Source organism: Rhipicephalus microplus, chromosome 6, assembly GCF_043290135.1.
Source record: "Rhipicephalus microplus isolate Deutch F79 chromosome 6, USDA_Rmic, whole genome shotgun sequence".
In the NCBI taxonomy this organism is placed as follows: Eukaryota; Metazoa; Arthropoda; class Arachnida; order Ixodida; family Ixodidae; genus Rhipicephalus; species Rhipicephalus microplus.
In genome coordinates this window covers 162,583,426-162,611,356 of record NC_134705.1, presented here as the reverse complement: position 1 = coordinate 162,611,356, position 27,931 = coordinate 162,583,426, and the positions used below count along the sequence as shown (strand labels likewise).

The 27,931-nt window shown below is 43.3% G+C and overlaps 2 protein-coding genes across 2 annotated transcripts in view; one reads left to right on the top strand and one right to left on the bottom strand.

The window, feature by feature from the left end:
- Positions 1 to 135: 135 nt before the first annotated feature.
- On the bottom strand, positions 136 to 22,061 carry Arp10 (Actin-related protein 10). Its single transcript, XM_037418649.2, has 13 exons — positions 21,792 to 22,061; positions 21,342 to 21,414; positions 20,236 to 20,315; positions 15,273 to 15,381; positions 14,593 to 14,700; positions 13,760 to 13,827; positions 12,499 to 12,581; positions 10,214 to 10,249; positions 9,008 to 9,096; positions 6,781 to 6,857; positions 6,062 to 6,143; positions 3,807 to 4,008; positions 136 to 1,554 (listed from the first exon to the last, which is right to left on the bottom strand). The coding sequence occupies exons 1-13, from the start codon at positions 21,869 to 21,871 to the stop codon at positions 1,421 to 1,423; spliced, it is 1,221 nt and encodes a 406-aa protein (XP_037274546.2). The 5' UTR covers positions 21,872 to 22,061; the 3' UTR covers positions 136 to 1,420.
- A 978-nt stretch (positions 22,062 to 23,039) lies between these two features.
- Positions 23,040 to 27,931, top strand: part of LOC119167212 (uncharacterized) — an 86,231-nt gene continuing 81,339 nt past the window's right edge. Inside the window, exons 1-2 of the mRNA XM_075867896.1 lie at positions 23,040 to 23,235; positions 23,371 to 23,450. The gene's annotated coding sequence lies outside the window, so the exon portion shown is untranslated. The remainder of the gene's footprint in view (positions 23,236 to 23,370; positions 23,451 to 27,931) is intronic.

The following is a 27,931-nucleotide window of genomic DNA, read 5'->3' as shown; positions in this document are numbered from 1 at the left end:
GAGTGCTGTGAAAATGGTGACACAGTAATTATGGAAGTGATGCCAATATAAAAAAAAACAGCAACGGAAAGAGTTGCAACAACTTAGAATGACTAATCAGCAAAAGCAAGCATCCACAGTGAAGAAACTTGCGACTTTTTTTCTTTCACAAATTATTTTTATTAGCAGCAATAACTTCGGCCACTCACAATAAAATAATATTTCTTTCCCACCTGTCGTCAAACAGGAGTCCAATTTTCACGTTGCATAAAAAAATTGTGCTCCCTAAGCCATCTTGAAATGGTGTCCTTCACACAACGATTTCTAGCAGCAGTGAAGCTCTAGCAATAAATTAGTTAAAAATGCATGAAAGCTCGCAAGACTATGAACTCGTTCAACCTGCCATTTTAAAAGCCAGTAAATTAATAATTTCTTATGCATAGCACCCCCCCCCCCCCTTATGGTAGAAAAAGCATAGAAACAGGGCAAATGATATAGTGGCTTTTTTGCAGGTGCCACATTCGCCGAAGGGCCTCATTTTCACGAGAAACCAAACTTCAGAAATTCAACCTTTCGGCTCTTTAAACAACCTCCAATATCTGAAATCAAATCCTCCCGGAAACCTGACGAAGGGTGGCAAAGGCACACGAGTACTGTTGCAATGAAAATAAGCGCGGACAGTGCGGCATCTATGCGCCCTGCTGTTTAGCATTTCTTCTGAAGCAGCTGTAGCCTGGATGGTAATAGTTAGAAGCCACTAAATTCACCAATGATGCCATGAAAAGCCGCTCTAGCATCATTTCATTGCCACCAAGGTTAGAGCATGATGAAAACGTGCCCTGTTGTTTATGCTTCTTTCCATTCCCCTTGTACTTGAAAAAGAAAAGGCACTATTATTTAGAGGCCTTCCCAAATAGTTTTACCTAACTTCACCATTCACATCAACTAAGGAAAAACGAATGAAGATAAAGATTTCATGTTCAATTAAATGAGCAAAAAAAAACTGTGGTTTTGCAAGCCCAAGACTTCATTATGAAGCCCATGAGCATGATACCAATGCATTTCGTGAGTAAGACAGGCAAAGGCAGTTCACACAAAACTTGCAGATATCAATACCACAAAAGTGAGCAACAGATTCATTCGTCAACATAAAAACAGTACAAACATAGTCCATACACCAAACTTCCAGCTGTACGCCTCGAAGGAACATTGGCAAAACTAGTCAGCTTTGCTGTCCGCAAACTTCCGCGCTCGTCAATCACTATGGAACATCAATGTTGCCGAGCTCGCCACATTTCTTCGGCACTTTTGCGGAACGCTGCTTCAGGAAAAAAAAAAGTTCCGTTTCAAGGGTGACGGCAGTGGCGGCACGATGCGGAAGGTGAAACGAACACCGTCTTTGGTCCTCGATGCGAAGAAGCAGCCTTTTTTTTTTTTTTTTTCAAACCGACTTGCTGCTCGACAGAGCTCGCCAGGCCTGGTCCGACCAGTCTGGAATGTGCCGGTTGTTGGTAATAAACTGGTCCTTCGTGATACAGTGGGTGTTCACTGCGTCCGTAGAGCCGTAGATTGACGCTGCAAAAGACAACAGAAATGTTTGTGCAGCAAATATTACCTTTAAGAACGGAAGCACGACCCTTCATTTAGAGGGGGTTAGGCCTGATTTAACCCTTTGAAGGCTTCTATGTACAGTGGCAGAATTACATCCTGCAAGGACTTTGTCATATGGGAAGGGTTTCGACCGTATGTCTGAAGTTTTTTTGACGCCATAATGACTCTACCTACGTGCTCTCTGGAGGGCAGGGCAGGTGGGATTGTCAACCACCCCTCCAAGTAACCCAGAAGGGGGAGGGGGTGCCAAGTCTGCCCCGTACGTTGACTTCCTTCTTGTGGAGGCAGAAAGAACAGATTTCCCGCTTCAGTATGGCGCGCAGTCTGCAGCAATGCCTTTCGTGGTTTCGGTTTCGTCGCATGATCGCAATGGAAGCACACGAAGCTGATTTTCACTTTCACCGGCACTCCCTTGCAGGGGCGGCAAAAGTTGACCTTCACCTTTTGAGAGCTGATGGGGATAACGTGTTGAGGCTAGACAAATGTTTCAAGCAGTACCCAGACTCTAAAATATTGATGAGTGCGGCGAGTTGGGCAGGTTGGTAACGATGCATGACTAAGAAATCTTAGCGCCACAGAACGGAAACAAAAGAAAGAAACGTAGACAACACGAGCGCTAACTTCAAACCAAGTTTATTAGGAAACACACATGAATATATACGAACTCAAATCACAGAAATCTCACGCCTACTTTTTACACATATATTGTTATACAACGTCATACAAAAACAAAAAAATGTAATATCAGGAAATAAACAGGTAAACGCGCATGTGTAAATGGAACCAAGAAAACTTAGAAAAAAAGCTTAACAGCCCCCCGAAAAACCCTACAAACGAAAAATGTGACACCAACTGCGCATGCTTACCTCGGTGAAACTATGAAAACGTGCTCATTAGGAATGAAAATTCTTTATCGTGAAGGAGTACAGACGGATGACTCACGCACTTCTCGCCGCGTTTTCGGATGAAGCATTTGTTTTTGTATGACGTTGTATAACAATATATGTGTAAAAAGTAGGCGTGAGATTTCTGTGATTTGAGTTCGTATATATTCATGTGTGTTTCCTAATAAACTTGGTTTGAAGTTAGCGCTCGTGTTGTCTACGTTTCTTTCTTTTGTTTCCGTTCTGTGGCGCTAAGATTTCTTAGTCTAAAATATTATTGAATATTTTGCAGTTCTGAGTGATGCTGACACCAAAATACTGTTCACATTTTTTTTTAACAACTTCAACTTTAGGTATCTCGTACATACGAAAACTGCAATAAAGTAATATGCCGATCTGCAAACTTTTTTCAAAAAGAATAAATCCTCTGAGGCATGGTATCTCAAAGTTTCTCCCACGAAAACCGGGGGCTCCGCAGGCCCCTCCTCGAGGTTTCGAGGGCCACTGATAAATGTTCCCTCGCTCTGCAACTCGCCAAGTCACTTAGACGGCAAAACCGAGACGGAATCGATCTAAGAAAACTCTACTACTAATGCCCGAGAGCATACCAAAAATGTGCGATCTGCAAAATGAAAACCGCCAGCAGCTCGTAGCCAGACGGACACCTAAACTAGGTCGTGCGGTTCCTTTATTAACCTTTGTTTGTTAATAAGGCAGTGGACATACTACTGCCATTTGCAACAACATATGCCTGTGAGCAGGCATTCTCCACACTAGCCTAACTAAAAATAAGCTCAGGAAGCGGCTGAACTTAGAAGCAGACATGCGTCTGGTTTTGAGTGTGATGCAGCCTCGCAACGATTTGTTGGTGCGATTAAAGAGAGTTCAGTTTCATGCCAGTGAATACTTACTTTATATACCCTTGTTTTTTAATTAATTATAATAGTAATATCTGGAGATTTTGCATCCCCCAACCACAGTATGATTATGAAACACGCTGTAGCAGAGGACCATCTGTAGTTCTTTAACGTGCACTGACATTGCATAGTACACAGGCCTCCACCATTTGGCCTTCACCAATATGCGACCATAGCGGCCCCGATCGATCGCGCGACCTTGGAGTAGGCAGCCAAGCACCCTAGCCACTGGTCCACCAAGACGGACGTTTCTGAATTTATAGCGCGTGAACATTATGAAAAATGGCTGCATGAAAGCAAGAGGGAGAAAATGTTTCTTGGCACCTAATGTAGCTTGACACGGTTCTCTGTGACAAACATGCTTGCGAATCTCTCATCTAACGGTTAAAAAACTCTCTAGTCTCAGTGAGGTTACCTCCAAGCCACGCAGTGTAGTTCTCCTTGCTAGGTGGGCTGTGGAACTTGAACGTGTTCATGTTCATCTTCCGTGAGTACGCAGGGTCTTGGACCAGGCTTTTCAGCTCGGCGGCGAGGCGGTGCTTGAACCCTGGCATCATGGAGCTCCCACCCATGACCACGATGTTCTGAGCCAGGGTCTTCCGAGCATCCATCGGAGCCTGCGATATAACCTCGAGAATTTGCACCTGCTCCGACCTTTTCTCGCAAGGAACAAGCAGTGTTTATCTAAGCCCCACATACCGTACTTACTCGATTCTAGCGCACATTCGATTGTAACGCGCACCCGATTTCCACAACGAAAAAAAAAAAAAACGTAAGACATCGATTGCAACATGCACCCATCTTTCTCACTAGCCTGCACGATCACACCACCCGAAAAAACGACTGCTTTCGAGAGCCTCTTCCATTTAAATATGAGGTACGGGCGAAGCTTGTGTTCATCTGACGTGTAACAAAGCATTGCCGTCACTGTAGTTTTACCGTGGACCGATGTCAGCACTGGAACTTGCTTCGCCCCCTTCTTCTCGATGGTTGTGGTGCCAGGCATGTCGAAGTAAAGAGGCGTCTGATCGGCATTCCCGATTTGCCCAAGCAGGTAGCCGTTGTTGTTCCGCAAGTTTAGGACGAACCTCTAAAAACTGTGAAGCTTTTTATCGTACTTCTCCGCAAAAATTTTCGCATATGCCCGTTCCCCTTCAGAGGGAAAAGCCTTTCCTCTTCGTAAAGTTAGTTAGCCAGCACCTGCTCGCTTTAAACTGGCTCCGCATTAGACCCTTTTCTAAGGCTAATTGCATAGCCCGCACTTAGAGCAGTTCTGTCGTCACGAGTCGCTGTGTTGCTCGCTGCTCAAGCACATACTCGCCGAGCAGCTCTTCAATTTGCGGAAACCGACCCTGCTGTGGTCCACTGAAGCCTTTGCGTGAAGCTTTGCTGTCGACAATCTTCTGATTTTGTTTCCGCCGGTCCGCACGCACGTTTTGGAAACTCCGAACGACCGCGATGCGGCCCTATTTCCGTCCGTTTCTGCACACGCGATGACTTTTCCTTTAAAAGCGGCATCGTGGTGCACTCGAGTTTTTGGAGTCGGCCCTTCCACGCCGTCGATGCTAATGCACTACAAGATGACGAACTCCTCAGCACACGTACGAAGTGCCGCACATGGGAAACACATAGGCAGAAATGGCCGAAGCGCCATGCCGACGCACGTAGGGGGCGGTCATTTTGGAAACACCGATGGCAATAGATTGACTGTATTCATTTTTTTTCCGTACTCGATTCTAACGCGCATGCGATTTATGATCTCGCTTAACCAGAAAAAAGGTGTGCGTTAGATTCGAGTAATTACGGTAGTTATTGTATCACATGGCTGTATGAATGCATTGTCTTCAATATTCCCAGCTTAGCACATTCAAATGGGCATTGAAAAGTGGAGAACTTGGAAAATACCTGGAATGAATACAGTGCCATACCACATTGGAGGAGGGGAGGGGGGAGGTGGAACATACAATTTATACAGTCAGCATTGAAATGTTTATAGAAAACTAGATCTCAGAAAACTTCAATTTTGTGACTGCATTTGGTTGAACTGCACAGTACACGATGTTATCATGCTAGAAAACAAGACAGAAATCTATAGTCGAGGCTGTCAAAGTAGTGGAAATATTAGGCTTTTTCTTATTTCGTGTGGTCTCTAACGTTTTGACAATGACTGTACCTACCTCACCCTCTGCTTTTCTGGGCCTTCCAGTGAAACATCCTTTTTGACAGTTTAGCACCAAGTTTCAGTTGCACATATCTCACCAATTACTAATTAGTAAGTATATTATTTACATCAACCTAAAGTAATCCGTGTATACATTTCCTATAAATGGTAAGAGCATAGTTGTTACAAACAGAGCGAAAGTTGACTTTGCTCAAATGCGGAATGAAGTCAGTATTTTGTGTGCTTAAAGAGACCCCACTGTTTAATAATAAAATTATGCCACGGAGAGTCCACCTAACATCGTACATCGTTTAATCAGAGAAAAAAAATTTTCATTATTGCTAACAGTTGAAAATAAAGGCCCCACTGTCTTTGAATCGCATAGATCGAGATGGCAGCTCTGGGTTCTCACGTTGACGAAGTTTTTTCTTTAATGATGCCAGCACGTTAAAAACATGAAAAAACAAGAGTCTGATGTTGCCTACAGTGCCCAAAAGAATTTCACTCACCTTGATGATAGAGTCCAAAAGCAGCGTAGCTATGGACTTCATGTCGCCATCCAATTCGAAAAGAGCCTCAACTGCGTATTCTCTGTGCCGAATAAAAAAAGGGGGGAGGGGGAAGGGGGTTTGCACTGAAATCTAGGCTGACCCCGATTCGACCTCACTTGGCACCTTAATACCGTTCCACAAAGACTTCCGGGTTGGTGTCATGTCATTGCACGCATGCATGTACATCGATAGATGAATAAATCATTCAAAAAGACGGAGCCACTGCCTAAACATCAAATCTGTGTGTTTAATGTAACCAGAACAGTTATAATATCCATACCAAGAGTTAGGAGTTGAATATTCTAAGCAAGAAGATGCAATCTGCCCTGCTGGTGTTATACCGTGGAATTTTCTAGAAGAAAACGTAAAAAAGAACTCCAGCAGAACACAAAAAAGCCGAGAAGTTTCAAATAAGCATGGATGATAGAATGCAATGTTCTCTAAAACTCGCAGCACTATTCTCAAGCAGCAAGGTCACAACTCTTACGAGCATGAAATTGTTGAAATCGAAAGTTTGACAGAAACCAGTCTGGTCAGGCACAGACATGGTGACAATTAGAACAAGAAGCTCACCACGAAAAGCAAGACATTCGGCTCCTGTACAGAGGAGCCTTGTTCTAATTGTCTTCAAGCATGCAATTGTCGAGTGGCTGTCAAGATTGAATGCAAATGCTCACCGTAAGCTCCCTGGAATGGTAATAATTTTGTCGCCGTCCAACGGATACTCGACATCCGGTGGTGGGGTAGGAGGATCCTTAACAAAGGTCAAAAAGTGTAGAGTCATAACGGCAGGTATATGTCCTTGATGCGTGCATTAAAAGAGTAGATTATCACAAGAGCGCCTCTGGCTTTAATGTGATAGCACTAACGAGCTCGTTTAGCAGAAATACCAGTTCCAGTCTCGTTGGTCGTGAGCAATTTGCATCCACTTTCCATTGAACCAAACGGAATTAGCACATGCCCCACTTCAATTTTAAAAAGTATTGTGCAGGTTAGTTGGGTTAGGAGAAATAGGCTCAATTTTCTGCATAAGTGGTATAGGCTATTTGGATCCAAATTATTCGACCACATCGCTATTTGCATGGTTTTATGGTTTGTTTTTCCCCAATTTATAACCTTCTATTAGTCTCAGTTTGTACTACAGTAAATTCAAAGTTCATAGAGGTTTCAAAGGCAAAAAAAACAAAACGGTAGACTCTTAAACCCCCATCAAGGCTCTTTTGTAAGTACACAAAGCCAGAGGGAGAAAGAGAGAGAAATAAAAAAAGAAAGAAACAGAATGGTAAACCTACAAGAATTGGTTTAAATACCCTGTACAGGGGTGGGGAAATAAGGATCGGAAAGAGGATAGTGATAGAGATATAAAATAAATTAGAAAAAAAAATCGCATGCACACACATGCAGGGCATTCTAATCACAGTCGTTCGGAGAGGCCAGTTGAATGCAAGTAGAGCGGGAGCGCCTTCACAGCATTCTTCTGCGACATTAAGTCCTGTCGGTAGTGCAGGATTCTTTCTTTCCAAAGAGTCTGGTTGTCCAGTTCGTCTAGTGCATTGCAGAGTGGATGTACCAATGTTTCCAAAGCAACATGTATAGCCTTGTAGCACTAGAAATATAGAAACCATATTACAAAATGCCGAGCGTACTCTTGAAATTCCTCACGTGTGAAAAAGTGCAAACAATCACCCTTTCTGGGTCTTCGCCGCACATGTACAGCAGCACCTAACGTGGCCCAAAAGGTTTTCGCTGTACATTTATTGCACCGTCTACGTGTTCAAAACGCGCACCGTCTCCGTGTTCAAAACGCCCCCCTTTTTCGACCATTTCTCTTGCTTGGCATGTGCCACCTGGTTTCGGGAAACAAGTGAATTTTTTTTTTTCATACGCCGATGTCTCTGCCCTTTTGTGCTTTTTACGCTAGGCAAGATGACATGCCGGAAGTTGTGCATTCGAGTGCACCCACAGTGCAACTGGTTTAAGATGTGCTTGCTCAATCATTTTCCTTGTTTAGAATGTGCTGCCAGGCTTCAGGAAGATGTGCAACAATCCTGGCTTCAATATTTTGTAGCATTAGCTACACTTGCCTCGCTGAGCCAATTTCGCGTGGCACTGATCTGCGCATGCGCAATGACACTCCGCCGCCGCCGCGTGCGGCTCGCCGCCGGTGTGCGCGCCATTCGATGCGCTGCGCAGACGATCAGTGGTGTCATGCACCAGAGCCGGCACCTCCCTCGCAATCGACCGCGCGACTCGCCGCCGCCGGTGTGCGCTTTCCAGAGTGCCGTCATAGCCTTGGTAGACATATGGACGCCGAAGCACGCGCCTTTCCTGTGCAGTCGCCATCTGACACTGCGCTAGAGCCGCTTGATAGCGCCTCTGACTGGTGTTTGCCACTGTGGTATAGCCATGGAGAAGGAGAGTGCAAATGCTGCTCAACGGTGCAGTAGAGTGGAGAAGCTTAACTCATCGGATCTCGAAGTAGTTGCCCGGCAAAATAAATATACATGTGCCACATAATACGTATACCGTGTGTGTGTCATTGGAACAACTGTAAGCATGATATCTGGAAAGCTAAGAATAATCAGCTGAATGTTTGCTAATGCTACATATATCGTGGCATAGCTGAGCTTAGCCACTGCCATTTTTTCTTTTTTGTTTTTCCTTTCCAAAGCAGCGCGCAAAGTTAAGCGCATGTGTGGTGCAAGTGGTTTCAATTTGGTTTTTCGGGTCGTTATCACTTCTCGCACCCACACAGCTGATCGCTGTCTGCTTTCCAGCCTCTTGAATGCACCTGCAGTCACCAGGTCAATGTCTCGAGGTACTGCTTTACTTTCTGCAGCCCAACTCAAACCGTTTGATTTCGCCAAGAGAGCAACCCAGCAATCGTACAAGAATTGTGCTTACCGGAATAACCTCAGCATTGTTGCTCCTCGCGAATCCCCAAACTTGCAGCTGCTGCGCCCTCTCGTAAGTGGTCACAAAGCAAGTGCGAACTGTCGAGCATGAACAAAGGAGTAACTGCTATTAGTTTTTTTTCCACAGCCACACCGTGACACTTCGACTGTATATAAATACACTGTTGACACTTGCCCCTCAGTAGGCCTACATCGTAATTACGGGTGATTCTACCTATGATACCCCTGCATATTGACGAGCAGCAAGACCACTTTTTTTTTTCTTTTTTTCCCTTCATTAGTTTTTATTCACGGAACGACTGCTCACTTGTTCTTATTTTTTTTGATGTTAAAAAAGTACAGAAGTGAAACAATGGATTGTTTTGACTGGTAAATTGCACTGTGAAAATTCTAATGCCACTAATTATGCCATCATCGTTTTTCTACAACATAAGCTCGACCAAATTTTCCGACGCTTAGTGTATTCAGCCTATGGCACTCTCTGAGGCCAATGTACTTAATCTTTACTAATTAAGAAAACTAAGTAGGACCATACAGACGCCGTGAAAATCTGCGACGATGCAGTGCTTGGTGCGAGAATTTCAAGCTGCCAACGCCACCCGCATTTTCTTTTTGCGTGTTATCTCCCTTGCGAAGAGCCTTCTCGAAGCCAGCGTGATGAATTTGGTAGGTGAATGAGTTTTTTTACTATTGGGAGAGAACCTGTTTTTCTGTTTAGTGTCCCTTAGACGATTTTCAGGAATTCTGGATACCCCGCTCACCCCCCCCCCCCCCCTGTGTAATACCCCAAACAGGGCCTTTCATCGCATTTATCCCAATAAACTGTCCCGAACAGAAGCAGTGGGCAACGTAACGGAAAGGAATACACACATCTTTAACAGACAAGACAGCAGAGTCGCCTAGAGAACAATGAGGGGTAACCGATGTTGTAAATGAGACTTTGGTTGATCACGTAATGCATAGGACAGACAACGAATGGTCTCTTTGAGTGCAGGAGTGAATATCAAGAGATGGAAAAAGCAGCTCAAGGTAGCTCGGGATGAGGCGAAATTTGAGAAAGTTGCAAGCATAACATTAAATCAGCTAGCACAAGACGGTAAACTGGTACGTCGGTAGAAGCCTTCGTACTGCAGTGGGCATAAGAACAGCCCGACGATGATGGTAACCAGAAACACGACAAATTCTGCCTTCCTACCTTTGATGTCTTCCAAGACAGATTCCCTGATGGAATCTGTAAAAAATGAAACAAGAAAGAAATGTTAATTGCAAGGTGTTAAAGGAAGTAACAGTCAGGAGATATGCTCTAGCTAAACCTCTCAGGGGGGCAAAAATAATCCTAATCCACATATGCAGCATCAATCCGTACACTGTAGTATTAGTCCACAATTAACATTAGCATGTCAAGTAAAGCAATGCTCCCTTATGAACCACCAACAAAAGCGGACAAAAATGACCCTTCCCCGTAACAATACCCGGAAGCAACTTTATGTCATGAGTCACTACGTAATGCGTTCATGGTTGCATTATGCGTTATGAATAAGTCCACATTTTGAAGTGCCTACGCGGTATCATGGCCCAAGTTCAGGATTGAAACTAAAGTAAATCTGAGAGTTTTCTAGCAGATATTGGTATACAAGTACAGGCCATTTTGAGAAGCAAATATAACTGCTGTTCGAGGACAAAAACAAGAATGTCCTCAGTTCCACCCTGTGTGAATTCTGCAGAAACAGCGGAGCTGCAGTACTGCTATGTTTCCCTTGCAATTCTAGGTCTTCTTTTGCGGTTTAGAGCGAGTGTCTTTGTTTACGCTATTGGTAGGGTACAGACACAGAGGGAACGACATGGGGACATTTATTGCACCCTTACCCTTGCCATCAGCCCCCCCCCCCCCCCCCCCCTCACAACCACCACAAGGTCTTCGCTTTGAGTCCACTACTCACAAACCACACATTTCAGTGCACTCATGCCACGTTTCCCCATTTTTAGTTCGCAGCTACCACTTAGTACACGACTGAGCAGTAACGACATCTATGGGTGTATCTGGGAACAGGAGCACGACTACCCTTAACTCTTTCCTTACCACGGGAAAATTGGCCTATTTTTGTATGTTGCAGCTAGGAATTTTCTGTGCCGTTGCTACTAGGTTTACAGTGCCATGCAATACATCAAAATAAAGACGAATGAACGTACTTTTGAATGCTTTTCATTTTGAAACAATAAAGAAAATTTATTTGGCACAAAAAATTCGTATACAATAAAATTAAAAAATTTTCAAGAATTTTTTTTTAAAGCGATATCTCTGACACAAAATTTTTCTGAGGAATTCTGAAATATACAAAATGTTTAGTAATCACAGGGCAACATTATTTAGAAGAATTGTTAAAATTGACGAAGCTGCTTTTGAGTTACAAAAAAATTGCCTGATGCATAGCGAAATAGTGAAGTTCTGAGTTGGTCCTACGCGAGACTTTTTTTTTTTTTTCAAGAAAAAAAATTTTTCAGCAAAATATTACATACCAAAATGCAAGTACCAAATGTAGGGTTTGAAAGGTACATTTGACGAAAGAACTGGCAGATCTAAATAGGTAACAAAAATTGACAAACACAAATAATTAGGTTTGTTCATAACAAACGTCGTAATGATATACTTATATCTTCCGTGTAAAAAATTATGGAAAGTTATGAGAGATACAAAATATTTAAAACAGCGTATTGGAGTAGGATTGAAAAAATTAAAGTTATAGCTCAAGAACTTCTCGAGCTATAAATTGTGCACTACTGCGGAGCGTCATGCCGAGGTCGATGCCCGGATCCCTCTGGGGTCGGAAGTCCACGCGTCTTTGTGCTGGAGGCAGCACATCGCCCCCATATGAAGTAGACACGCTAGAAATAATAATAACAATATGTGGGACACATACAGAGCAAGTCAGCCAGCTCCAGAACACGACAAACAAAACAGAAGGTGAAAACCAAACATACCCGCGACTAACAGCTGACGTTCCCGGCTGATATGATGAAATTTCTTTATCGGAGCTAAAATCCGATGTCACCACATCGTTGTCTGATTCCTCCCTACTCGAGGAATTCAAAAGATCGCTCGTCGAGGCGTCGGCATCGAGCGAAATCGCTTTTTTCAGAACGCGCGTGGTTTCTGATGTTGACGCCATCACGTGAATCACATGCGCTTCAACCTTTGAACGGGCATGACCTTTAAAAATCACCGCCACGTGGTAAAAATGCGAACCGTACAAAAAAAGCAATTCTAGTGTGTGTACCATCGCCTAGATGGCGCTACAAGTCCATAGGCACGTTGTTTTTTGAAAAATAGGGGCGCGAAATCATCGTTCACCGGTGAACGATGCCTAGTGGCGTGGTAAGGAAAGAGTTAACATTCATCTGTCGTCTGGCCCCGCCCCAGAACAGCCGCGCCATGAAAGTCAATCACCCTCACATAAAAAAAAAAAATGAAATTATGCTTACCAGTAAGCACCTCTGAAAGCGGAAACTCTCCATCAGACGAACCTCGTACCGTCGCCAACTCCATGAGCTCGGACTCTATCCGTCTGAAAGTGTGGAGATGACAAGGAAACGAAAACAGCAGACACAAATAACAATAAGAACTTCTCGGGCTGACAGTTCGTATTGAGCGATACACAACTGCATTAAACTAAAACAGGCACAGAAAGAGACAAAGAAAAAAAGAGGGAGCAGCTCAACTAAAAGACTGTGAGGTGTCATAAACTCTTGCAACACTTGAACTCCCTCAAGGTTCAATGTTAAAGACGCCCTACAACACCTATTCAAGCAACGGTCGAATGACTTGGATAATGAAGTTTACTGCCTCGTGATTCCACTGCTGAAAACGTCTTAATATCTGTCAAGTACAAGCAGAGTTATGGCATCCCGTGACAGCCGCTGTAACTACGCAGTTCACATACTCAAATGAGCCAATGGCCGTGGACTTTGTGTTTATGGCACGGTCATTTGGGTATACGGCATCATTTGTAGAGTGAAGCGGGAGCGATCTTTAGCCAACTTTGATAATTTGTTGTGAATTCAAGGCCGCGCTCTGCTCTATAATGTTTCGCTCACATGTTCTCAGGAGCCTCGACTACCGATTGGTAGCACTTAGTGTCCATGCCAAAAAAGTGTTGCACGGCCACTTCAAGATTCCCGTTTTCAGATCATCTATACAGTAAGACCTTGCCAAAAGAAACTTGCATCGAACAGAAAAGTACATGTTAAAACTCATTAAACTTGTACATTCGGAACGGTTTCGGTGTTAAATAATGACATGATTATTTTCATTTACTTAGTTATAACTGATCATTAGCTATACTGTATGAAATTCCTAATATCGCAACTTGATGGTAGGTAGTGCTTCACGAGCCCTGTGATTCATCGCACTAGTGCGATTCCAGAACTTCTATGCATTTCCATCGTTGCAAGCACAGTTAATGCAAAGCGTCTTCAAGCGTCTGGCTTGAAAAGCACCGTCCTCTTCTGGCAAAAATTTTGTGAATGTAGGTCGCGAGACATCTCGCACATTGTGCAGCTCGTCGTTCAAGAGAATGCAACGCTGAAAACACACGAGGACAAGAAATGAGGGTCACAGTACCAAACAACAAACTTCACCCGTGTTTCTCCCCTTTCTTCCGCGAGAAATAAACTTTGTGTTCACGCACTTGCACTTTGCAAGGCTAAATCGAAATATATACAGCACAAAGCATTAGGCATATACCTGTGAATCGCCAGTCCTCCAAGTGGAATTGCCTGCCAGGCACTGAGAATACAGACTCCTTCATAGACGTGAAAATCATGTTAGTTAAGGAACTGTGCCCATGTGAAGAATTGTTTTCCTGTCTTTTTGTCTAATGTGCAGAAGTTGAAGATAATGTAGCAAGTGACCAAAATATCAGACAATGAATGCTACCACCTAGATTATTGCAAATCTAACTGGAAGCATTTCACATTTCAAGATGAATTAGAGAACTCCCCTCGCATTATAATCAGGCATGCCACTAGGACAGCATTTCTGGCATTGGCAATACTCCATTTTTCGGGTCTACCAACATCTTCGCTGTCACTACAAAGGATGACGGAACAAGTTCCCACGTAAGTGTAAGCTGGCAAAAATACTGCAACACTGCTTTAATTATAAAAGCTCCCTAAACAAATGCACCACAAGCAGTCTAGATGCATGATGTATCATTAATACACACCACATGACAAATAGGTGCTACGGGCTTCAGGAGTAAACCTCGGCGCAACAGAAAGTCACGGCAATGGACTTGATGCAGTCATGAAACCAACGTATTCCATCCTGTGAAGGTCAGCACGACTAATTTTATCCCGGCTGATCGCGCTCGAAAACGTGGCGTAGCTTTCTTGTCATAGAAATATCTCACACGAATGGCATATAAATACAAATGAACAAAGTTAGAGCAAATTGTTTTTACATGCGTTGTACGACTATGCCAGGTAGTCCATCGACACAAACTCCATCTCTCGTAACAGGCCGTAAGTCATCCGCACACAAACAAGCCAGCAAATGTCACAAAGTTAAAAGGATATTGGCAGCGAGATAGACTCGTAGTATCCACAGTCGAGAACAAGTGCAGAGTTGATCCCAAGGGTGTACAAGGCCATCAGATGCGACGGAACAAACACTACGGCAGGAACCTGCAGAGTGACAAGAGTTATGAACAGAAAGCACACGCAATATGGACAACAGCTAATGCCACCTTGAATAATTGTCTCTTGTGTACTTCCTTCTCTTTTTTTTTTTTCAGTTCTGTCGTCTTTCTGACTATATTACGTGCACTGATTTGCCAGTGGCATGGGGCATCAATAGAGCTGCTCTTTTCACTGCTCGCATTCGTCACAATAAAGTACAACACTGTATGTGTGGAATTAAATATTTACCACTCGCATACCTTTCTGCTGAAATATGCATGTAGAGTATAAACTTGTTAAATGAAGCCTGAAGAAATCAGGAATATATGTTCCATTGAGCAGGAGTTTCGTTTACTCAGATATGAACTTGAGTGCAGCACCCATGGATGAATCTAATCATATTAGGGACAGTGGCTTCACTTAAGCAGCTCTTCCATTTAAGAGGTTTTCCATTTACCGAGAATGTACAGTGATATAGGACATGTCTTAAAGTGAAAGTTATCAAGAGCAAAACATCTTTAGCAGTACACACACGCACACACACAAACAAGTTTAAAGTCGGCTTATTCAAGACTTACCTCGAAGTGCTCAAAGAGCACCTGTGCAACTGAGTTGCGAAACAGCGTCGGACACAGCACAGATTCAACAACGACCACGCGTCGGTCCTTAGGGTTGACCGAGAGATGCCTGAGACATGTAAAAAATAAAAAAGTAAAAGTCAATAGAAGTCCAAATATTATTTGTATGTGCTAACCGGTGGTTACATAAACAACCTACCAAATTTGGGCAGGGGGGGAACTACACATCATTATCAGAGAGATTCAAGCACAAATCAATTGAATTTATTCAACAGGTCCAATAAATTAGCCTGATAAATGAATTGAAGACCATGTTTTCCTTTTAAAATAAATTTCACCTTATGCCGAATACAGAAGAATAAAAGCGACAAGTGGTGTCACTTGGAGTTGTAGCCAAGATGCTAAAATAACAATGAAACAGAAGAAGTTGGAAAGTATAATAATGATTGCATGAATTATGATGAACTATAGCATACATATCTACACAGAGCAAACACATGATGCGTGTGCATTGTCACCTCTGCAGAAAACCCCAAAATAGATTGAGCATTGTGAAGTTTTGTGCCATTACAATCAATGAAAGATAAGAGGCCAAATTTACATGGCAAAGCTGTATGGTTTTCCAAAGAAAGAAAGCTTTACAGTCAAAGAACAAAATCATCCAGATTTTGTTTTGGCACTAATTTATTTCACAAGCAGATTGCCTGCCCTGAGATCTAACCACACAAGTATTTACTATAATTAACAAGAAAACATTTGTTAGAGAACATGCACAGTGGTACCACACAGTTCCAAATAGGTAACCCTGATTATCACAATTTGAAATGTGTGATGAAACTTAAAACACAATTGAGTAACCTTACTGTAGCTAACTAGCAATAAACTAACAGCAAAAAAAAAGGTAAGACAGTGCAACCATTTTTTCGAAAAACTTGGAAGAGTCCCTCAAAATACTACAGAAAGTGAAATAAAATCTTCAAAGAAAAGCGGCGCACAAAAAAGACGGAGACAAAGAAGAGAACCACACACAGCGCTGCACTCACAACTGAAAGTTTAATCCGAGCAACAAGAATTTAAAAAGTAATAGCCGCGCATGACAAGTGAGGTACAACGAGATTAAGTGATACGCTCATCAATAAAAGTGAACTCTTTTTTGTGCAATGTAACCGAGGTCTGGCTTACGCAAGCATCACGTGACTTGTTAATATGATAGGCTTCAGACACCTCACGGGTGAATTGATCGTGGTGCTTAAAAATAATAACAGTGTTAGACAGAAGAGGTGTGCACCCACACGTGGCACAATGCGAAGCTAAATGGGAAGGTGTGCCGTTATGCAAAGAGAGATAGTGCTCCCGCAACCTTTTATTGATACAGCGGCCCGTCTGTCCCACATAATGAAGGCCACAAGATAAAAGAAGGTTGCGGGAGCACTATCTCTCTTTGCATAACGGCACGCCTTCCCATTTAGCTTCGCATTGTGCCACGTGTGGGTGCACACCTCTTCTGTCTAACACTGTTATTATTTTTAAGCACCACGATCAATTCACCCGTGAGGTGTCTGAAGCCTATCATATTAACAAGTCACGTGATGCTTGCGTAAGCCAGACCTCGGTTACATTGCACAAAAAAGAGTTCACTTTTATTGATGAGCGTATCACTTAATCTTGTTGTACCTCACTTGTCATGCGCGGCTATTACTTTTTAAATTCTTGTTGCTCGGATTAAACTTTCAGTTGTGAGTGCAGCGCTGTGTGTGGTTCTCTTCTTTGTCTCCGTCTTTTTTGTGCGCCGCTTTTCTTTGAATATGAATACGCACCAACTCGCCCAACTTTCTATTCTGTTGAAATAAAATCTACATGAAAGAGGATTAAGGAGGTACATGTCACTAATTGCAGGTAAACGCATGTGTGCATATAAATGCAAGTAGTTGCTTTACGCAAATGCTGGTTTTCCCATAAGTCAAAAAGCTTACGTGCCCAGCACTTTTAGGTGATACAAAAACTGAATGCACAAATAATGCCTGGGTCTAAAGATCATCGCAAAACATGTGTGCATAATAGAGAGAGATAGAACAGGCAGATAAAAAGGCATATCTGTCGGTGCACTCCCTTCTTGCTTCTCACAATAAACAACTTCCTCATTTGAGCGAAAGCACGTAGCACGGTCTTCGTGCAATCCCCTGCCAACACTTATCATGGCAGATCACAGTTGACTTGTTTTAATTTGGCTGCAGCTTACTTTCTGCCTGTTCTTTGTATCTCTAGTATCTTTTTTTTCTCTGTTTGTGTTTGTGAACGTCGGGATATGTGTCTGCAACACTTTTCTCGTGTTGCATCATCGGTCACTGCGCAATTTACGAATGTGGGTAATAGGAACTCAGAAACAGTCGCAACTAATTAACTTATACAGGAAAAGATTTACAGACACCAAACCACCACTTTGCAGCCCGCAATCAGTCGAACTAGGCATAGAGACTGGAAATGATTTAGGAGTAAACATGATATACAGTGTAATCACTACAACTGATTTGTCTAATCACTACAACTGATTTGTCTGCAATACAGATTCATATATAACACACTCCCCCCCCCCCCCAAAAAAAAGTTCTGCAACTCTTTTTGTGCGAGTTCTGACTTGCCATATATGTATATGACTGTCTTTAATGAGACGCATTGACTTTTGTTTAAGATGATTAAGCTTTTGTTAGAGAAACGTAGGACCCAAAAGTAACTTATCACCTTAAAGTGAGCCACTGACATCACAAGTAATGATTCATCGAAAGTAGTAACACCTTCTCTCTCTTTTTTTTTTTTTCGTAGGGTGCATACCAGCATGTCGATTTACTCATCTGTTCTGATGATCGAGCTTTTTCACGCGAGGGATTTCATTAAAACAAACATTTAGATATAACTGACTCAATTATAAGCCAAATGAGGTGCTCCGTACAACTATACCATAGACTTCCACGGGGTGGGCATTCCAAGTTGACCAATAGTTCCCAACTGCAAGCTCTGCTCAGCTCAAGCACACGACTGCTTTCGTAAACAGTGTCCGCGGCAGGTCACAGGATAGATGAGGGAGGCAACGCAGAGCCTGTAGCCGCTCAAGAGTTGACGACTGCTCAAGCCTTGGTCTAGGTGCAAAACCTAAAGAGCTGCTGCGAACTAATGTGTGCGAAAACACAAGCAGATCAAATGTTGCTATGATGGAGGCCCCCATAGCTGTAAATCACAGCGTACAATCGACACTGACAAGCTTCTTTGAATATCAATAATTCCGTTACATACTTAAGCATGCATGTGGCTTACATTTCATTCATGTTATTATACCCCTCAGGGCCAGAGGCATTACAGAGGGGAAGTGGTAATAACACTTTGACAAAAAAAAACAAACAAGATAACACAAAATAAGTAAAACAAAGGGCGTATGAAACAAGGGAGCAAAATGTGAACCTACAGTCAGTTTAGAAAAATGCCTGGGTATACAATGTTAGCTACGGAATCACGGAACCGTTCATGATAAATAATGCTCACACCGTCTGTGGGAAGGCCATTCCAATCACGAGAGGTTCATGGTAGAAATGAATGATAACAGTGCACAGTATTACATGAAGTGATTCCTACTTTATGGTGACGGTTTGTGCGATGGTATGCACAAGATGTCTCAGGGATGCGGCGATAGCGTAGTGCAGGGTGGTGATTTCACTACCGGCACGACAGACCCATTTACTGCTTGCACTATTCGGGTTTGTTGTAACAGTGTAACATCCGCATCCTTGTGTGCCAGTGAATATGAAATAATAAACAAAAGGTGTTAGCTTGCACAAATCCCACCCTGCCGACTGTTCCTCTATGATTTATTGCACATGCGCACATTCCCTTCTACTGCTATAAAATGCAAAGCTTGCGACTTTAATGAAAATAGTTAAGGACAGCGCTTGTTTTGTCTTCTTCTTATCTGTCTTATCCTCGTTAAATGTAGCAAAACAATATTTTAGACAAGATTGTAACAGTGTTTGAATTCAACATACTACCTTTATGACAGACAAGACCTCCTCCTCCACTAAAGATGCCTACTGTAATGAGTCCATACTGCAATGCTGATGGCTCTCATAAGCCATTCCTCTTTCTTCTACCATCCTTTAATGACACAGCAAATTAACTTGAGCTTGATTGACTTAGTCCGGTGTGCATGGCTTACCTCAACATGCACTTTCCTCTGTTTCTTTCACAACCACTCCACGAACGCTTTCTTTCAGCAGGGTCATGTGGCTTCAGTCATTTAATGGAACACACACATTTGCTGTCTTCACGCTGACATGTGAGGGCAGCGTTCACACCTATTGTTGTTTTATAAGGGCATGTGATTCCGTGTTGTGTCGTTTTTTCCTGGACTTCAATTGAAATCCTGGAAAAACGTTTCTTCCTGGACTTTACCGCACATCCTGAACAGGCCTCCATTTATGTTCCACTTTCTATCACTTTTTTCATATCAGTGCGTTGCATTTTTGAAATGTGGCCGATTTTTGAACGGTTATATGATGTTTGTTTCTTAGTTCTGTATGAGCAGATGTTTGTCATCATAGTTTTTTTTTTTTTGTACGTGTTCGCGTAAACCACTACAATTGTGTAAGTACTGGCGTTTTACTTTGATTCACTAGTTCTTAATGGTGTAGCTCTACGTGACGTGTTTCCTTTCTTGTTGTATCTTCATATTTGTTTCTTTTTTTTTTGTATCACCCACCCCTGCCTAAGGCCTCATGTGTGAGGCTGGCAGTACTTCTGAAATAAATAAATAAATGCATCCATGGCAGCCCTCCTTCCTTCGTGACACATGGCCTTCTGGTACATAGTCATAATCCCTTTCCCCTGCTTTGGCTTGAAATAAAGATGCAATGGCTTGAAATCACTTTATCTTGGTACCATTCTCTTTTCATAAGAATTTGTATTCACAGCGACCAACCTGAAATACAAGGTGTACAGGAACTCCTTGAGCATGGCAATGAGGTCGTCCTGAGCCCAGTAGTTCCAGATGGGTTGCATCTGCGAAAAAAAATAGAAAAACAAGGCTTTTACACAACAGCTTTTCTGTCGAAAGCCTTTGCTAGCACACATTACAGCTGAATGATGGCTTGCCTCGAAACAGACAATGCCACAGTAAAATACGCTATTCAAGTCAAGTGGCATATACTTGCCCTCATCTATCTATAAACTAAGCATGCCTGCCTTTCAGTCATCTGCGAGTTCCAACTAGGCAGTCCCTTTCAATGAAGCAAGTCAGTAGACTTTTCAATGGTATTGGGACACTACAGCACATGACATACACTGATGCTCCAATAAAGTAATCAGACACTGAGCGTAGGTAAACCTGCACTTGTAAAGCATGACAACAATGTTGTTCCTCATTGTACAAGTTTTGCATATCATTGCTTGTAATCACAGCTATAAGTATATAACTGTATACTATTGTTACTCTTGTTGCTGTCAGACTCCTTGATGTTGTCTACAGATATCATTGCCGCCTATAGCATTGACAGTCAGTGTGCTAACCTGTTTCGCCCTAACTAGTTTGGCTGTTTTAGAAAATGCTGCATTTGTGTTTTGACATGTCCTTTGTTATTGCTTATTCCTTTGTGATGTCCTCTGATGAATTGATTATGACGATGAACCGGCTGTGCAAGCAGTTCTTGAAAGGGCGTGCACAAAAGTGTCAGCAACACCAGATGAACTCCGACAGCGCTTACGTTTCAAAAGAAGTGCCTTAAGATCTGTGCAATGAATATTGCCACTAGGTTCTTCGCTACAAACTAAATGCTTGGCCAAGTTGGCACGGCATATTCGAATTTGAAAACAGGTCAGCAGGTGGGAGACCAGTAAAAAGACAGGAACACTCAGCGCTGTCGTCTGTCCCACTCTTTTGCTTGTGTCCTGTCTATTCAAAAAGTCTGTTTTAAAGGTCTATCCGATAACCAGTCGTACGCCTACCTCGGGGGCGCTCGTATGATTATCTTGCTGCCGCAATGAACAGTGTAACGGCAAAAAACGTACAATACAAAAAATTATTAGTACCTGTTTGTTCTGACCCATCGGAACGGTGCTCGGTATGATCCACCTGGGACTCGGTTCACGCGCAAAGCCGCACCTGCATGAATGAACGACCACTTGGCAAGGTTCCTTTTGGCGTTGCATAAGTCAGTTTTCAAACAAACGGCACGAAGCAACGCGATCAAACACGACACGCGATCATGTGCATTGTTGACCTTCACAAATATTAAAGCCGATCGGTACAATGCAACACATTCCGAAAAACACCAAACGTACACCCTATCGAGACTACGCCGGTGGTTGACGAGGACCGGCAACAGACGCTAGAGTTTATTTAACCCTCACAATAATTCAGTGATCCATACCTAACGGCACGCTTTCGCAGACATTTGATAGTAATACTCCAAGCTTCAGCTAAATGACCCAAATCACGCCTTCCCACTCGGAACGCCCACAAAGAAATCGATCACTCACTTGGTGTAGGCGCGTCCGAAGTCGAACACCACCGAGTTTTTCTCGGCGACCATGCTGCCTATTCCTTCGTAGATCGGCATTCTTGCTCGCAACTCCCGATAACCCCGACACTACAAATAACAATTTAACATGGCCACCGAAGCGAAACACGGAAGCGATTCACAGTCCACACACGCCCCGAATGTGTCTACGAGAACCGAAAGAACAACACTTCGCCGATTAGGCAGCAGACATAATACAATGAGTAACTAGACATATGTTGACCCTTCCTTGTGTAGAGGTAACTTCTCAGTTATTTGCGCCTGAATTATAGTGTTATTTGTTGAGACAGCGCCACAATTTTGTTTAGCGTCACTTGTTGAAACTAATAGCACTGTTGCTTGGCTTTTAAGATAAAAAAAAAAAACGCGCGCGCGTTTGCTATTTTAGAGGAATGCAAAGTTTTTGCTATTTTTGGTGCATGCAAAGTTTTTGTTATTTCACGCACCCCGTCATAAATCACCAATGTCCTGTCATCTAAGCTACAAAATAAGTCAGTACTTTTTATATGAAAGGATTAATTCAAGTGTTTTCTCAGTTATACTTTTAACGCTTTATTTGAATAAACCAAACAAAAAAAATGATACTAACTTGAATGCCTAGACGTATACGTTGGTACTTGCGTGGAGGTACAAACTTGTTTACTAACCTGAAGCATAATGTCAGTTATGGTTGCAGCGCTATTTTTCCACCTATTGCTGACTGTAAGAACTATTTTTGTCGTCTGCTTCACGAAAAAAAAACGTTTTTTTTTTTTCCCCTTGCCGATTTTCTTTCACACGCAACGTCTTAATGTGGCATTGATAAGCAAACCTGACAACTGACTCGGAGACCGCGCTAGGCATCGAAAAATGGCCACTGAATAGCTCACAAATACTTGACAATATTGTGCAAAACAAGCGCAGTAAAACAGCAGTTGGGCGAGCCGGTGTTCTGTGGCGCGGCTGCTACAATCATGGCGTCTGAACTTGACAGCGGGCGCGTGCCGCATCTCGCGCTGCTTCTTGCGTAAAAAGAAAAAAAAAACTACGCACTTTGCATAATTTGACAGCCAAATGGCGTCCGAATCGACCAAGTTGCAGCGACTCAAAGCCATACTGGCGAAGAACTCTGCCGCTAGTGCAGCGAGTGGAGTAGTAAGCCCACTCAGTCAGCGCGCCACCAATTCCAGCGATAGCGTTGGTACGTCACTAGTGCAGGTGAGGATCACCAACGATCACCCGTTGCATGAACTTGGCAGCACTGGTCATAACCGAATTCGCTCGCTGACGAAGTCGTGGAACATGTTTTGACTTGACAGTCCTAGTTGTTGATGTCTAGTGTCGTGAACCCCACTTGCGTTGATCGGTGGTTACTTGGCGTTCACTTAGAAGTTGGTTTGTTCGTTCGCGAAATGCTGTTTCTCGTGAGTAGCTCGATCATTTGTCTGACTGTAATCAAACTTTGAACTCGTTGCAAACGTGACCCCCGCGAGTTGCTGGGCCAAAGTTGAGTTGCTGATACCTCTTTTTTTTTCTTTTTTTTTCTTTTTTTTTTTCAGGGCGATCGGTAAGTGATTGGATCTTGGTACTTCGCCTTGGATTCGATTCGCCGTTCTCTTTTTGAACCACAAGGCAATCGGTGTGTATTGTATTCGCATTTACCGTGCTACCTCTGCAATATAACTTCGTTGTTTGAAGGTTGCAGTTGGGGGGAATAAAAGAAACTGCGTGGTATTGTTGATCATGCATGTATCACCACTTAGGTCGACAGTATTCCCGTAAGCCTTTTTTTCTTGGCGATTTTTCTTTCGATGCTATGTTTTATGACACTTCAATCTTTTATGCCTGATCTTGATGCGTTATCCACGTGTATTTGTAACGTGAGGTGATGGATACAAGTGTATGATTTAGTGGAGGCGCTGGCCAGGCTTACGCCTGGTCGAAAATGGGGTCGCACATTTGTCTCGTTAATATTCATATTTATCGCTTATATGCACATCCTTTGAAAGGATGCATAGCAGGAGTGGGTACAAAAGATAGTAATAACAAAAAATAATAATCACAGCATAACAAGTCATGTACACACGTAATTTGTGAGAAACATTTGTTACTAAAGTACAATGTGCAGTAACTCAAAATAAGAAATCCAAGTGCTACAGCCCGTTTGTGAGCTTTTTGGATGGCATGTAACTGACAATGACCCTCGTACACAGTAGAACCTATACATCGTGTTAAACTCTTTCTCAAGCAACTTGTGTAGTCGGGAATTTAGTTGGTTGTTACCCGAGTGTACTGAATTTTGAAAATCAATTTGTTGGCTTTGCTGTCGCTTTCAGTTGTTTTGATGTAGCTAGCCATGGCCTTTTAAAGAGTTTTTTTCCTCAGCGATCGTTTTATCCATTATGTCTTGCTCCAAGGACTGCCACAAGCGACTATGAGAGTCTTAATAGGCTAGTTGTAATCAGTGGTCAAATTCTAGACAGGCGTTTTTTTTTAACACAACTGTACAGTATCTCTTGGCAGTCGAAGATTCATTGATAAATGAAACAGCACTGAGATAGGGTGGCCAGTAAATGTTTAAAGTTGTTGCATCTAAAGTACAATCATTAATTGGGACGATGAACAGATATGCAGGTTGACACAATTTGTGCATTGTTTTGTCAACCTGTATGTTTGTTCAGCGGGAGCATTCAGCCTGTCTTCGTTTCAGTTTCGTGTATAGCCTGACACCTATCAACTTAATGATGAATCCATTACAATTCACACTTTTTCATGGCTGCCATACCTTGAAAACCTTTCTCCACAGTGTCCAAAGCTCTATATTTATGATAGGCCACTTTGACAGATAAATCTGGTGCATTAGTGCACTGTGAGCTTTAGCACTTCTTATGGGCAACCTGCTAATTTATCGTGAAGCATCCTTTAGATGACTGGTTGGTTCTAATAAGCAGTGGGTGGTAATGGTCTTCAAAACATTTCATGACCATTAAGTGGTTAACAGTGAGGTGAGGCGAGGCCGTGTTGGCCTCTTCCCTTCACAGTACTAAGCAGAGCCCCTCCCAGAGCTCCATTGGCAAGCAACGGCTCCCATGCCAAGCTTGTAAGATCGTAGAATCCGACAAGTGTTAAAAAACCAGCAGCTGAATAGGCTGGCCACCCTACAGTAAAAATAAAAACCTTTAGTAGTGAACTGTTTATAGGTGTACCATAAAAGTGCTAGGGCAAGCTGTCTACAACAGGACAAGCGAGTGGCACAATATGTGGGGAAAGCGTCACCAGAGGACCCAAACTTTCCTTAACTAGTGGACTGCAGTCTAAACACTCAGAAGAAGAAAAACAAGAAGGTGTTTAGTGAGAAGGCGGAGGAGAAGTCAGCCTTGAAAGCGGGTTTCTAGCCTGCTACTCCTCACGGGGGTAAGGGGAAAAGGGAAAGAAAAAGGAGGGTATGATGAGGGGTGATTGTGGTATAGCACAATGAGTCACTGCACACAATGTCTCGGTCGGTGTAGTACACGCACAAAAGTGAGCAGATTCTATAAAGATTCTATTAGCAGATTCTACAAAGATGGGAATCTAAACCTGTATTGTTTAGAAATGCGAGCAGGCCCTCTAAACTGCTTTGGGCGTGATCCACACGTTCCCAAGCACCCAAAAGTTTCTCTTCTGAAAAGGGTCGGCACTCTAGGTCATCTGTAAGGCATTAAGAGATTGTCTCTCAACTGCGTATAAAGGGCACACACACAGGATGTGATTAATAGTTTCTGGCGTGTTACACAAGTTGCAGTTAGGATTTTGCTCTTTTCCAGTCATGTGTAAGTATCGTCCTGTGTATGCAACACCCAGCCACAGTCTATGTAGTAGCGTTTCTTGGTCTCTCCTTAGTTGGAACGGAAGGCAAAAAACACAACAAGAGTCAAGCCTGTAAATGCGCTTGTGGCGATAATCCGGATCATTCCATAGTCCTTGCATGGATGCCTTCATACCTTTATGCCCCTGACACACGGGCACCCTGAAGTTCTTTAGACAAGGGGACATCTTTCGGAAAGGCGTTAGGGCGCAGTGACACACGACAAAGGAGTAACTCCTTTCCGGCCAAGATCCTTTTCGCAAAAGCAGATCCCGCATCTACTTTTCTGGCAGGAAGGGAGTACTCTCGCATACAGTGTGCATAATTTATCAATAGAAGAAAACGTGTCGCAACACTGCGGTGCCCTGTCAGTATTTTTTTTTCGCTGCGAAAATGTTTTCATTTCCAGCAGCAGTGCGATTTGTTGAAAAGTGAAGGCCTATAGTCTGTCCATACTCTCAAACGCCTGCATTACGTCACTAGCGCGATCATGTTAGGGTTGGCAGTGGCAGTTGCTGTGTCGGCGACGTAGTATCTTGTAACAATGGAGTCGGCTCAGTCGGTGAAGAATAAACCGCGCGTCCAGTGGACTGAAAAGGAGACCTGGGCGCTGATAAAGCTATGGGAGGACCATTTGGACGCCTTGCGAGGGCAAAAGCACAACTGCGGAGTGTACCAGGCGATTCCTGAGAGCCTCACCGACGCCGGTATTCCGCGTACACGGGCGCAAGTTCACAGCAAAATTAACAACTTGACACAGACATTCAGATAAGGCGGTCACTCACGCTACGCGTTGTCGCGCGCGTCCCGCTTGCTTGTTTAGTGTGTGTTAAGATCGGGCCTGTAAAACCCGACATGCATGGGCACCTCCCATATCGAGGAACAAAAACAAAAACAGCAAAACACCGACTGTTCATAGTTGCCAGACGAACTTAAGTTGCTGCTAAAAATGCAAAAAAGCGAAGAAAAAAATTACAGGTATGCTCATTATAAGCCACCAGACAATGAAAAAAACGGTTTTATGCTCCGGCGTCGCTGAATGTGATGTACATGCGCAGATTCTTTTTAATATTTCCAATCTTGCTGCTTCCACAAACAGCGCCCTTTTTTTCTGCAGCGTTCTTCTGAGGCACCGCCTAAAGCAGTTTTCCGGTGCCGTGTGTCATCAGCGCCACTCCTTTCTGCAAATGGTCCCCTTAGGCGACAAAAGGGGTTTACTTCAAAGTACTTTACTTTTGCCCGTGTGTCACAGGTATTAGACAGCAAGGCATTGATATTGTCACGATGAGTCACAAGTACTGGGGGATTTATTAAACCACCGGGTAGCAATCTCTAGGACGATGCGTCAGTCGTGGCTGGCTCTCGAGCAGAGAAAAAAGCAGGCAATCTTCTTTTTCCTCCAGATTGAGAGCCGCTCTTGCTGTCGACCCACTACGTGCTAGTGGCATTATCCCCCCTTCCGAAAATAAAAAAAAAACAAGTCCCAAAAAGATGAAAGAAAAGTACATAGCATCACCGCGATGCTACTACATAGGCATGTGAAAAAGAAATTGGAAATTCGGATAAAGTGAAAGTAAAAATTGAAGAGCGTGCCAATATAAGAAACGTCAATGAACGAGAAAGCAAGTTCACACAAATAAACAAAAAACACAAAGAATGCTGTACGGTAAAGGAAAAGTTACGAGCAACGCGCAATAAATGGTTTCATGCGCAACACATGAACGACGTCTGGCCTCAGTCGTGTCCTGCTCCGTGCATGGGGTGTTGAGTCCGGAACCACTTCGTAATTCACGTCACTGACGCGGCGTAACACTTTATATGGGCCAAAGTACCGGCTCAGTAACTTTTCACTAAGGCCACGGCGGCGGACGGGCGTCGACACCCAAACTTGATGTCCGGGGTTGTAAAACATTTCTCTGTGGCGGGTGTTATAGCGTCGTGCGTCTGCCTGCTGTTGCTGGCCGATTTGCAGTCGCGCGAGTTGCCAGGCTTCCGCAGCACGCTCTGCGAATTCTTCGGCGTCAGTTGCCAACTCGTCTTCGTTTTGACATGGTAGCATAGAGTCTAGCATGGTCTGCACTTCGTGGCCGTAGAGAAGCCGAAATGGCGTGAATCGCGTGGTCTCTTGCACAGCAGTATTATACGCGAAGGTCACGTAAGGTAAGATCCGGTCCCATGTTTTGTGCTGTACGTCGATGTACATTGAGATCATGTCTGCGAGGGTCTTATTCAGTCGCTCGGTAAGTCCGTTGGTTTGCGGGTGGTACGCAGTT